The 13,136-nt window shown below is 46.7% G+C and overlaps 1 protein-coding gene across 1 annotated transcript; it reads left to right on the top strand.

Annotated features, from left to right (window-relative positions):
* Positions 1–1,456: 1,456 nt before the first annotated feature.
* LOC146368730 (cadherin-7-like) lies at positions 1,457–11,799 on the top strand. Its single transcript, XM_084913246.1, has 12 exons — positions 1,457–1,563; positions 2,027–2,314; positions 3,224–3,518; positions 4,053–4,172; positions 4,628–4,799; positions 6,093–6,276; positions 7,852–8,105; positions 8,183–8,319; positions 8,389–8,510; positions 8,763–8,871; positions 9,549–9,803; positions 11,042–11,799. The coding sequence occupies exons 1-12, from the start codon at positions 1,504–1,506 to the stop codon at positions 11,512–11,514; spliced, it is 2,469 nt and encodes an 822-aa protein (XP_084769372.1). The 5' UTR covers positions 1,457–1,503; the 3' UTR covers positions 11,515–11,799.
* The last annotated feature ends 1,337 nt before the right edge of the window (positions 11,800–13,136 follow it).

Genomic DNA, 13,136 nt, shown 5'->3' with positions numbered 1-13,136 from the left:
TGCCTCAACAAAAGGTGTGTTTTCAGTTTAAGTCCGTTGCCAGTGTTTGCATTTGGGTCCACACTCTCTCCACTCCACCCGTTTGCTACAACAGTCAGGTGGAGTGGAGAGTATTGTAATGTAGACCCTACAATAATACATACAGAGAAAAACCCAACAATCATATCACCCCCTATGAGCAAGCACTTTGGCGACAGTGGGAAGGAAAAACTCCCTTTTAACAGGAAGAAACCTCCAGCAGAACCAGGCTCAGGGAGGGGCGGGGCCATCTGCTGTGATTGGTTGGGGTGAGAGAAGGAAGACAGGATGAAGACATGCTGTGGAAGAGAGACAGAGATTAATAACAGATATGATTCAATGCAGAGAGGTCTGTTAACACATAGTGAGTGAAGAAGAAACACCCAGTGCATCATGGGAATCCCCCAGCAGCCTACATCTATTGCAGCATAACTAAGGGAGGATTCAGGGTCACCTGATCCAGCCCTAACTATATGCTTTAGCAAAAAGGAAAGTCCCCCATCAGACATCCATCACGATCTCTTCACACCTCAGGACTCTTTCCAGTCATTTGATCCACAGTCTGATTAATCACACATCAGTCAGTAATCAATAACAGGCCCTGATGCCCTTTAATTCAACTTTCTGAACATTGTTTTGTGTTTAAGCTTTGAGTTTTGATTTGAAGCCTCCCCTGTGAGTTTTCATTCTCACTGAGAGTCTGTCAGAGGTTCAGCTTCTCCTTGCTTTCTGTCATCTATCTCCTGTTTCAGTGCTGGATTTTCATATTAAAGCGAGAGCAACAGCATCTTGATGTGGCCATCTCAGGCACAGCAGCCCCACCCACCTGTCCAAACCTTCAGTCAGAAGAAACTGAGTGGAGAGTCAGTATCAGAAGGATCATTTTGAACTGTGAATCATACAAAGCTGCTCTAGAGTCCTGGGATAAACATACAGCACTTAAATGAACATGTTTGAATGCTTTGCTGTGATCTATCCTTGTTAGGAACTTGTTCCTATTAAAAATGATCTCTTCCAAAAATATCTCTGTAAATGTCAGCGAGAAACTGTGAGGAAGAGGAGCAGGAGGAGTTTCAGACGATGAAGATTTTTGTAATGGGAGGAGAAAATGTTGCATGACGGTGAGCTGAGGAAACCTGGAGGGTTAGAAGTTGCAGGGATAACGTTTGTGCTCCATCTCCGTCCAACACAGAAACTCGGCAAGGTTCAAAAACCCGTAAAAACGTCAAAATGACAAAGTCCTCATTACAAGTGTTCAGGCTTACTGAGGAGCACTGAGAAGATGTTCATTAAAACAACACATGAAGAAGCTGCTGTCCTCGGTCCAAGTCATTTGACTCCTCCCCCCCTGCTGATGAGGCGGAGCCTAACACCCCCTAGTCCTCAAAGGGAGCGGGGTTTGTGTGACAGACAGAGAGTGGCAGAGAGGGATAGAGCGTCGGAGCTGCTGCTACTCTTTCATCAATAATCAGTCATCATCATCTGATGCAATTGCTGTCAATAACCTACAGATCCACAGGGGACGGTCTGATCAGCAGCTGGAAGGTAAGACTGCTGGTTTGTGTATTTAAGGTCAGAGTTGGCAAAAACAGCAGATTTAAGAGTGAGGAGAGCGTTTTCAGATTACTGGAGCAGATTTAACGGGATGAAGAGGAGCTTCAGATTAACAAAATCCTTTAAACTGGGCTAAAATATGTTTCTGTAATCACACTTGTCCAACGTTGTACGTTTGCTTCATAAAAAGTTCAGAGGGTAACATAAAGAGATGCTCTGCAGCAGCACTCTGAGATAAATCCTTCAAACTGAGCTCATTTACATCGCAGTAATGTTACCAAACTGATTATTGGAAAATGACTGACAGTTACATTTTGATTCATTTGTCTCAGGATTTTGTTAAAAATTCAAAGTGAGCTGAGAACTCATTCACGCCCTGATAGATTGTAATGACATCATCAATATTAAACGAGAGGACAGGTGCTTACCGTAAACTTTCATTCTCTCCTGCCAGCAGCTCCTGCCACTGACATCTTTTTGCTGGGCACGCCTGTTAACCTCAGAGATGAACTTTCTGCGTCTCCCGAGCATGCTCACTGTAATCATCCTTTCCCTGTGGGAGAAGTCCGGCTGCGGGGCAATGACGCTGAACTCCGTGGCCCTCCTTCAGGTGTCAGGAAGAACACGAGGAGGGGGAGCGGGTGTCTACTCCACCCAGAGCAGGAGGAGGAGAAGCTGGGTGTGGAACCAGTTCTTCATCCTGGAGGAGTACACGGGAGACGAGCCGCTCTACATCGGAAAGGTACGAACTGTAGATTTACAGATTTAGTCTAAATGACGGCTCCAGGCCCAGGGCCCGTGCAGGTGCCCGTACCGGTCCGGGCCTACGTCCTGGCTCTGCATCATAGATGTGGGGTTCAGATGTGTCGGTGCGAAGGAGATGTTTCTGTGCAGCTTTGTTGCAGCAGATTTAAAGTGTCTCTGAACCAGAACAGAAACTCGTTTTTGTTCCCAGCAGCAGTTCATAGCTCATACTTTTGTTTTGGATGAGAACTTAAGCATGTCAAAGACGCAGAAGTCCAAACAGAAACCAATAATGAATAAACAAAGTTCTTCAGGGAAAAAATTAAGAAACATAAAGCTAGCGGTAATTCTACTGAATCTAAAGTGGATTAAAAATATGACAAACTTTAATCAGGAAGTTCTTCTGGGTACTGGATTAGGACTTTTCCAAGAACATTACAAGACATCGGATATCAAACTGGTATTTGGAAATCGTTCATTTGGAGAAAGCCCAAAGACGAAAGGGAACAGAGTGAGGGAACTAAAGGACATCAGGAGGAACTCCACTCTGAGCAGAGTTTATGGTGTGGATGGATGTACCTGGTGAACCTGGTACAGTGTGTCTGTGGTTCAGGAGTAAGAGTGGGACATCTCCTAACTGGGAGGTTGATGGTTTAATCCCTGGCGTATACTGAGCTCTTACTTGTCCATTGTACTGTGTGAATGTTAGCAGCACTGAGTCAGGCTTGTAGTAAGAAATGTGGCATAAAAACACCAGTTTGTTGATTGTGCAGTTCAAAGGTCAAAACAGTGAAACAGGTGATGCTTATTTAAAGTGAAACGGGCACATTTGCTTTGACTGTTTCACGGCGAGCTCCATCTTTGAAGGTTCATTTTCTCAATAATAACAATAACTGGTTTCCTGCAGCTCCACTCTGACCTGGATAAAGGTGACGGACAGGTGAGGTACGTCCTGAGCGGCGAAGGAGCAATGTCCATCTTCTCCATTGATGAGGACACCGGAGACATACACACCACCAAAAGCTTGGATCGGGAACAGCAGGCGTACTACACACTGAGAGCTCAGGCTCGAGACCGAAATACCAACCTGCCGCTCGAACCCGAGTCCCAGTTCATCATCAAGGTCCAGGACATCAACGACAACGAGCCCAAGTTCCTGGATGGACCGTATGTGGCCCGGGTGGCTGAGAGGTCACCTGTAGGTGAGTCCAGAACCAGCTTTTGTCTTTACATAGTCCCGTGTGAACAGGCAGATTTCATGTGTGAGTGGAGTTAGCTTTTTTACAGTCCACTCGTTTCTATTTGCACTGAAGTCACCTCAGCTGAACGTGAATTAGATCAGCAGGGATTCAGCAAGCAGAAGCCATTTTCATAGACTTCTGCTTGTAATGTGAAAACCTGATGTCATGCAGGCTTTTAATGTGAAAGTCTGAGGTTGAACAGGCAATGTACAAATCAGAGCTGAGCAGGTTCTTGTTGTGAAACTTACTGACAGACTTAAACACCTGGATAAGTTTTCTGTCCTCCAGGTGAGTCTCCTGTTGCTGGTCCCATTGCACATGCTCACTAGTGTTGATCCTGAAGCCTCACGTTAAGATTTCAGTTAAGTCCCTTGGTTTGTTTTATGAAGACACCATCTCAGAATTCACTAGTTGGAGCAAATCCAAATTTAGGTTTGACAGCGTTTCTACGAGACGGCAGCACTCCCTGTTTGAATAAAGTTTGATTTTGTACAGGTACGTCTGTGTTGACCGTGGTGGCGACAGACGCCGATGATCCAACCTATGGAAACTCCGCCCACCTGGTTTACAGCATCCTGCAGGGGCAGCCATATTTCTCTGTGGAGCCAAAGTCAGGTGAGCGTGTGGCTGTGAAACGCAGAGAGCACTTGGTGACGCCACGACCAGCTGGGATTAAACTGCTACAGACCATGACTGACTTTACCCATGAGCCTTTGGCTGCAGAGTTGTCTGTAACCACCTTCGTGTTGAAGGTGACACGGTCACGCCTCTCTGAATCCTCCTTTGCTGCTTCACACATCAGATGTAGTCAGATTGCAGCAGATTAAAGCGGATTAAAGCAGCTTCGGCCTCTTCGCCTGAAGCCGCTTTATTTACTGTTTGTAAATGAGGCCACATGATGTCACGTTCACATCGGTTTGTGTCGGCGCCGCACAACACCTGTGACCTTTTTAATGTCAGCATGTGGATCAATTATGAATGCGTCATGTTGATTATGTCACATTCCAATGTTTGTCATCTGGGCGCTCATGCTCACCTTCAGACTGTGCTAATGTCTCACCTGTCTGCAGGTGTGGTGCGTACAGCCCTGCCCGACATGGACCGAGAGCTGCGGGACCATTACCTGCTGGTCATCCAGGCCAAAGACATGATTGGTCAGAAGGGAGGTCTGTCAGGAACCACAACGGTCACTGTGATGCTGACTGATGTCAACGACAACCCACCTCGCTTCCCCCGCAGTGAGTCTCACCTGAGAGCGTCCTGTTAACACCTGTTCATTGATATTTGACTCTCTCCTAATCCTGTCCTTCTGGATTCAAACCTAACAGAGTTTCTTTAGAAATCACAGCTCCTCCATCTGCCTGCTGGATTTTTAACTGAGCCTGCAGAGCGTCGGGACCTTATTCCAACATGATGTCCTGAGACTGCGGAGTGTTACAAGTATTTAGGGTTGTTCTTGACCACAAACTGTGTTTTGAGCCTCATGCTGATGCCACTACCAAACGAGTTCAGCAAAAACTGTTCTTTTTAATGTCTTATCTGAAATGTTGTCCTTGTTTTACAGAAGTTTTATTGAATCATTTAGCTGCTTGGTTTGGTAACATGACTCTGAAGAACAAGAATCAGTTGGGACTTTGGGTAAAAACTTGCAGCGAACTCTCAGGGCGTTTGGCAAGACGGACTTTTGACCATTTATAACAAGCATGTGCTGAGGAAGGCTCATTCTGCTAACCGTTTGAACCATCCACTTCACACTGAGTTTCACTTGTTGCCCTCTGGCCGTTGTTTTAGAGTACCTGTGAGGACGACCAAAGACTCCAGGTTTCTTTTATCCCGACTGCAACCCGTCTCCTTGGTGGAAAATAAATGTCTTGTGGCTTTTTATTATTGTTTTGTTTATTCTCATTGTTGCACTGGTCACGAGCTGCCTCTCTGACCCAGCGCTTTGCGCTTTTTTGTATTTTTGAGTCTCTTATGTTAAGGTTGTATGATAAGTTCCTTTGTTATTCTTATTTAAGGTTTAGTTGAGTTTTGGTTTGCCATTATTATCATCTGTCTCATGAGTTTTTTAAATTCTGTTTCTTGTCTTTCATGTGTTTTAGGGCTGTGTATTGTGTTGTCATGTCTACGTCTCCATGTTTCCTGTTTTATTTTGAAAGAGTCTGGTGTGTTCTTGTTCATTGTGACTTTCCCCCTAGTGTCAGCTGTTTCCCCATGTGTTCCCACTTCCCCTGATCACCTCCTGTGTATGTAAGTCGTCTGTTTTCTGTGTTTCATTGTCAGGTCATCTGTTATCCCCACCATAGTCTCTCATAGTTTTCATGTTTATCTCCTGCCACCAGCCAAATAAAGGCTCGTTTTTTGTTCACCTGACCTCTCCCTGCCTCTGGGTCCTGTTCACAGCACATACCCCGCTGTGACTGCGCTTGCTGCTGCACTAATTTCCCCAGAGACAATAAAGAATTGAATTGAATTGAACTGAAGGGGGCGCTGCAGGCACTCATTCAGGCTTCATCCTCTGTGACCCACAGAGAGTTACCAGTTCAGCGTCCCAGAATCCACACTGGTGTCAGCGGTGGTCGCGAAGATCAAAGCTCTGGATGCGGACGCGGGTCCAAACGCTGAGATGGACTACAGGATCCTGGACGGGGATGGACTGGGAACCTTCAGGATGCTCACAGACCCCCACACACAGGAAGGACTGGTCATCCTGATCAAGGTTCTGGATTGTTTGTAGGTCACAGAAATCTCCAGTTTTTGGTTCTGATGTTTCTGTCCACTCTTCCGAGTCGATCCGCTTCTCGGGACGCTCCCTGTGATCGTTGCATCATCAGCACTGGCCTCGTGTGCCGGCGGCGTCCCAAAGGACGTCCCTGCTGCTCGGCAGCTGCTCACAGCTGTTTAAATTTAGCTCGCTGCGTCTCTTGCAGATGACATTTTTTTTATTGTTCTGATTTTAGATTCATCGCTCAGATAAAGGTTTGTGCCAGCACAATGAGAATAAATGTGGGTGTCGCCTCCACATAATCGCATGACCACGTTTTACTGATGGCCACGCTAGTTTATTCAACCCAGTAACATGATTTACAAAGGAGAACAAAAGTAGATCGGTTTCCAGCTTCGGTCAGTCTGACCTCCATGTGTTGCTGGCTCCAGCGGTGGGCAGCAGATAAATCCCATCTCCCCATGTGTAGTTTCAGATCTGGGCACCACTAACTGAAAGCCCTGCTGACATGAAGTCAGATACATCAGGGCCTGAGCCATCCTCCGACTTTTAAACCATTAGCAATACTTCTTGGAAGCCAAGACAGGGAGTTGGAGTGATGTGCTCTGTTTTCTAACTGCAGCCGTCTTTCCAGCCTTAGAGGAAGCCAGTAAGTAGAGCATCGTCATCCCTGTACACACGAATAAGCCTCTCAAGTCTTGCTGGACACATAAAACATCTCAGGCTTGTCTCTGTTAAAGTGGCAACTCGAGAGCCAACTCGTCTGTGTAACCCACCCTGCATTCATGACATAATGGACTGGAGGACTGACCCTCGAGCCTCCATAAGGCATGGAGCTAATTCCTGCCTTCTACCTGTCTGAGAAGCACACCTGAGTTCTCACCTGTACTGAGGTGTAACAGTAACAGGGTCTGTTTTCAGGTGACCATCTTTTAACACCTTTATGAGAGCAGCTTCTGTGCTGTGACTGAAACATTCAGCATCATAGTTTGATTAAAAGTCACTTTCTCTTACCGGTAAATTTCACGTTAATGAACACTAAATGCAGGATATCATTTCTGTTCTTTAACGATGCAGAGGAAACACCAGCAAAGAGAGGATGTGTAAGACGGCAGAAACACCCTGGTAGCTTCAGTTTTCTTTATAAAGAAAATGACTGATTTGAGTTTGTAGGTGAAATAAGCTCCTGAGGTTTTTACCTTCTGATTACGTTGGAGAGCCGTGTTCTCGTCTGACTCGCAGCTCTCTTAATAATTACGCTGTCGTTCTTTTCCTATTTGCTGCCAATGTGACGTTTCTAATGTTGTAAGCTGGACAGTGGTGCACAGACTCTGTCATAGCTCTGGCCTCCATTCCCATGAAGGCCCCTCTTGATGAGGTGCAGCTCAAACATCTGTTGGTGCGCTGTCAGGCGGCTCAGCTCTGTAGGAGCATCCACAGCGCTTCAGAAACGTAGTTAATGCATCGTGGCGTTTTTGTTACGCTAAATATTCAGAAGTACTCGGATCTCCAGGGAGACCAGCCTGCACTCAAAGGCACCTGTGATGTCATGTCCTCCCTCCTCCTCAGACTCTGGACTTTGAGACCAAGACCAGCTATGCTTTACGCGTCGAGGCATCCAATCGCTACATGGACACCCGCTTTCTGTCAGCTGGGCCGTTCAGCGACGTGGCGACAGTCCGGCTGCAGGTGGAGGACGTGAACGAGCCTCCGTGTTTTTCCCCCCGCATCAGCCAGATGGCGGTTTCAGAGGCAGCGCCGGTGGGAACTGAGGTGGGATCGGTTTCAGCTCACGACCCCGACGCCTCAAATTGTCCCATCAGGTAAGACGCGAGGCGGTAAAATCACTGCAAACACATTTACACCAAAACGCAAAGACAACACCTGTGCTCCTCTGCAGGTACGCCATCGACAGGAAGTCGGACGTGGAGAACTACTTTGACATTGACAGACAATCAGGCGTGATCCGGACGAGCAGACGTCTGGACAGAGAGCTGAGCGCTCTGCACAACATCACTGTGCTCGCCACAGAGAGCTGTAAGTCACATGACATCAGTTTGTCTTCCTGCGAGCAGCAGGTGTATCTGACAGGTGTGTCTGTCTCAGTGGATCACTCTCAGGTGGGCAAAGCCGTGGTTCTGGTCTCTGTGACAGACGTCAATGACAACGCTCCAAGCTTTCCCGTCGAGTACCAGACATCCGTCTGTGAGGACGCCCAGCCGGGACAGGTGAGGCTCACTTGTGGCTTACAGACAGGTGTTCACAGAAAGGTGAGCGAGTGTGCAGGTGTGTAGACAGACAGGTAAATACAGCTGCTGTGGCTGTGATGTCACTGATATCCGTTATTTAATGAGCGTCGTCTGTGAAATCTCTGTAGTCTGTTACTGAGATGGATCCAGAAGTCCCATCTCAGGTCACATGAGCGTTGGTGACTGGATGTGCTTCTGATTTTCTGCCTCTGTTTGACCTTTGACCTTTAGATCATTGTGACGCTGAGCGCCGTGGATTTGGACGAACCCAAGAATGGACATCACTTCCTGTTTTCTTTGGCTGCCTGGAACCAAAGCTTCGTCCTGAGAGACAACAACGGTACAGTCCACCTTAATCAGTATACAGCAGAACTGTGCAGTCCACCTTAAAACCAAAAATAACTTCAATGAAACAGAGCAGCTCTGTGGTGTACATGGACCAGCCTGAATTTAAGGGTTAACGCCTCCTGTGTCAGTGATGTTGTGGCTGGTAGTCACGAGTTTATTGGTTCATGAGGAAAATAAGGGCCCTTAAACTGAGTGTAAGGGGATCACTTTAGTGCTGCAACAGTGAATTTTATGTTAACAAGCTGACGTCATGCACCGTCTGTCCTTGTTGTTCACTGGTGGCTACCTGCACTGAAACAGGCTCCGCCCGTTAGCCGTAATGTTCCCATTTGGAGACACTTTGTGAGGACTGTGTGGAGGACAGCCTGAGTTGTGTGACCTGTCGGTTCAGCGGACCGCCCGGTTGGTGTCCCACGTTGTCCCGTCTGTGTGTGTTTGTCCCTCATGGTTTCAGCGAACACACTGAGCGGTGCCATCTCTTTCTAACCCATTACCACAAAGCAAAAACCTTCACAGGATCTCCAGCTGCCAATCATCCATGAGCTTCTCGCTGTAGCTCCTCCCACATGTTTTTAGTTCTTTGCTTGGCATGGCACCCCCTTAAATAGCACTCTGTGTTCCACCTTAAAAGCTGCTGGTGATGACGTCGATCTGTCTGTCTGTCCTCAGACAACACGGCGTCTGTCCTGACGTGGCGGGCCGGGTTCCTGCAGCGGGAGCAGGCGCTTTACTTCCTGCCGGTGGTGATTTCAGACTGCGGGACTCCGCCTCTCAGCAGCACCAACACGCTGACCGTCACCGTCTGCGAGTGCGATCTTCATGGAAATCGTCGCAGCTGCGTCCAGGAGATGTCAGCGCTGCTGCTGCCAGAAGGCCTCAGCCTCACCGCTGTTGTCCTCCTCACCTGTCTGCTCACGCTGCTGGGTATGACCTGAGACAAAGTCGCGCCTCTTCAAGTTAAACTCAGTAAAGTCAGAAACAAGAAGTAGAACCTGGTTGGCTTAGAGCTGATCCAGAACCTCTGTCCATGAGGTAAAATAAAAACTAGCTGAAGCTGGAGTAGATCATCAAACTGATGAAACTAGAACCAAATCTGAAGTCACCTGAAAGCAGCGAGCTCACCTTTTAGTTTTTCTCCTGTTTTTTATTTTATTGGGTGTATTTTATGTTTTTTTTAATTATTTAGTTCCAGTGTACAGCATTTTGTGTCAGCTGTGGAGTGCTTTATAAGTGATGATGACTTCATTGGGACACTGACGAGCTCAGCTTTCACGTGTCTGCCAGGAACATTACCCCGACCAGCTGTTCTCAGCGTCACCTGTACCATCTTGTCAGGGTTTGGTGGGGTCTGTGAAAACGATCGAGTCAGCTGCCAGTCAGACGCTGCGTAAGAAAACCTGGAGTGGTGTTCCACACACAAAGAGCATAACTTCAATGCAGTTGAACTTTATTTACAAAGCGCCCATTCACAACAGCAGCCACCTCGAGCTGTTTTACACTGTGAGGTCGTACGATATCAGAGAGAAAGCGGCAGTCAGAAACTCCTCCAATGACTCTTTGGAGAATTTCTGACATAGAAAGGGTTAGAACAGACGACCTTTTAAGGTAATAGTTTCATTGTGAATTTTGTCTGTTTGTCAGCCCATCTCCATAGAGACTGTCTCTATGGAGATGGGTTTGGGGGGTAGCAGGAGGAGAGAAGCTGCAGAGAAGCGTGTAAGACTGCAACTCTGCTTCCTGGTCCCAACTCTGGATAGTCATATTTTGGGGGGTTTAATAAATTTGTCCATATTTCTAGAAATGAGAGCTGCTCCATCCAAAGTGGGATGGATGCCGTCTCTCCTAACAAGACCAGGTTTCCTCCAGAAGGTTTGCCAATTATCTATGAAGATAGCTGGAAGCTGTTCGTTGGTCTGTAGCAGGGAAGCAAACGACAACAACTCTACCAGTGCAGAGAACAACAACAAATATCACACAAGGAGCAAAGTAGGATTCTGATATTGTGTGTGTGGAATTCTGAACCCGTGTCACTTTCAGGAAGATGAAAACTTCCACATCCAGGGTCGTGCTGCAGAACTTCATTTAAAATTACTTGACTTTGCCGCAATCACCTCTGCCTTGTTAACTTTTTAAGATGACTCCACCCCTTCGTCTGCCCTCAGGTGTCGCTATGGTAACAGGGGCCATCAGACGCAGAAGGAAGGAGCCTCTGATTATTGACGATGAGCGAGATGTTCGTGAGAATATTGTTTGTTATGACGATGAGGGCGGTGGCGAGGAGGACACCGAGGCCTTCGACATGTTCACGCTGAGACACCTGAACGAGACCAAACGGAGCTACCATGCCACCGCCGCTGAGCCCCCGCCATCCAGGGAAGATAAACACCAACTGTTCCAGGAGTTCATCAAGGACCGGCTCCGGGAGGCCAACCTGGACATGACGGCACCACCCTTTGACTCTGTGCAGACGTACGCTTTGGAGGGCAGCGGGTCAGCTGCTGTGTCGCTGAGCTCGTTTAGCTCGTTAACCTCGCTGGAGTCGGAGCAGAGCTACCACTTCCTGAGTGAGTGGGGGCCAAAGTTTCGGAAGCTTGCAGAACTCTACAAAGACCGCGAGGGAGGTGGTGCTTCATAGAGTGCACGCCTTGCGGCAACAGGTGTGTGGTCTGTTTAGCCCATATGAACTGGATTAGTCCTCACACCAGGAGCTCTGAGCACCCTGAACCAGAGCAGAACCCGTAGAAGTACCGGCAGCTGGACCTGGAACCAGCCAGCTCGAGCTTGAGCTGCCTGACTGGACCTTTACGTAGTTACTGTGAAATATTTCCTGCTGTTGCTATTTCACAATAAAAGCTTGCCAGTGGTGCTGCTTTTATTTTGTAAGCCTGAATGTGTAACAACAGAAATAAAACTGAATTTATGAAAACTGCAGCTGCTGTTTTTACTGCTGTAACACGTCCCAAACGCTCAGCCTCTCCGTGCTGATGTTGTCCTGTGAAGTATGCACAACTCTGAATTTGGAGGAAAAACTTTTCAGCAAAAATGTTTTTAGTTTGTGATTCACTTTGATTTTTTTTTAAGATTCTGATGAGTCCAGACTGAAACCCTGATGGTTCTTCACGTGTGCTCACGTGTGACAGGGTTAGTGGGCGGGGCACAGAGATGCTTTCCACCATACAAAAGACATCTGGTATGTTAAGTGGAAAGAGCGTTTGCTGTCCACTGAAACTGAAATGAGTAAAGGTGACTGTGAGTCGCTGCTGGAACAACCCAAATATTACAGATATAATGCATCTTTTTTCCCTCCAACTTTATTTCAACAGAAACTTTTAACGACCACCAGCATCATACAACTGTAGTGTAAAATTATCATACAGACAAAGATGGGTGTGTATAATTAAACACATAGGAAGAAATACCGATTAAAGGGGGAAAACAGTGAGAGATACAGTGACGCCAAATAATTAAAGACATTAAAAATATTACAAATATGGTTTTTAAAGTTTTCTTGTTGTGAGAGGAACAAATGGTAGATTTCTGTTTCTGTGCTGAAAGTCTGAGAACTTCAGATGAGCGAGTCTCTCTCAGTCAGTCGTTTTGATAAGACGCTGTCAGAAACGAGCGACTTGTTTCCACGAAACCTGAGTAAAGCTAAATGTTTCTATATCGCTCTCATGGGTTTAGAGGAAGCTGTCACTACCCGATCCGTACCGGAAACCCGATCGGTACCCCGCATGCACGAAAGGTGTCTACTTCCGGTCGTAGCATTTTACGATAGTTATGGGTCAGAGTATCTGTTAAGATGTTAAGAATAATAAGTATATCTTAAAATGTTTGCAATAATGAAGCATTTCAGTACAATGTAGACAAAAACGAAAAATAAAAAGATAGTTACGGATCGGGACTCCCCGATCCTTACTGCGCATGTGCAAAGTCGGACCGTACAAATCGGGTCTACCCGATGGTTGATAGGTGGCCTCCAGGGCAGCAGTCTTCATACAGTGCAAACTTAAAAAATTTTATGGGAAAATTTAATCTTGTGGATATTTGGAGAGAAAAATTTCCAGATGATAGACTCTTTACTTGGAGCAATAAGACAGGATCCAGGCAATCACGTATTGACTTTTGGCTTGTTTCTGACTCTATTGATAAAGATAATATTACCGTTAATATACTTGCCACCCCCCTCACTGATCATAGAGCAATTTACATCAACGTCCAAATGTTTACACTGGATGATATACCTCATAAATTCTC

This window comes from Perissodus microlepis, chromosome 18, assembly GCF_051167445.1.
Source record: "Perissodus microlepis isolate ML-2025 ecotype Zambia chromosome 18, ASM5116744v1, whole genome shotgun sequence".
Taxonomy (NCBI): domain Eukaryota; kingdom Metazoa; phylum Chordata; class Actinopteri; order Cichliformes; family Cichlidae; genus Perissodus; species Perissodus microlepis.
The sequence above is the reverse complement of the archived record's forward strand: the minus strand, read 5'-3'. Positions and strand labels throughout refer to the sequence as shown.

What these genes read in the sequence shown, in the direction of transcription:
- LOC146368730 (XM_084913246.1), top strand. Translation starts at nt 1,504, where the DNA reads ATGCAATTGCTGTCAATAACCTACAGATCCACAGGGGACGGTCTGATC. An exon ending in GACTGGTCATCCTGATCAAG is followed by an intron (nt 6,277 to 7,851) that starts GTTCTGGATTGT and finishes CCTCCTCCTCAG; the next exon opens with ACTCTGGACTTTGAGACCAA. An exon ending in CTGTCTGCTCACGCTGCTGG is followed by an intron (nt 9,804 to 11,041) that starts GTATGACCTGAG and finishes GTCTGCCCTCAG; the next exon opens with GTGTCGCTATGGTAACAGGG.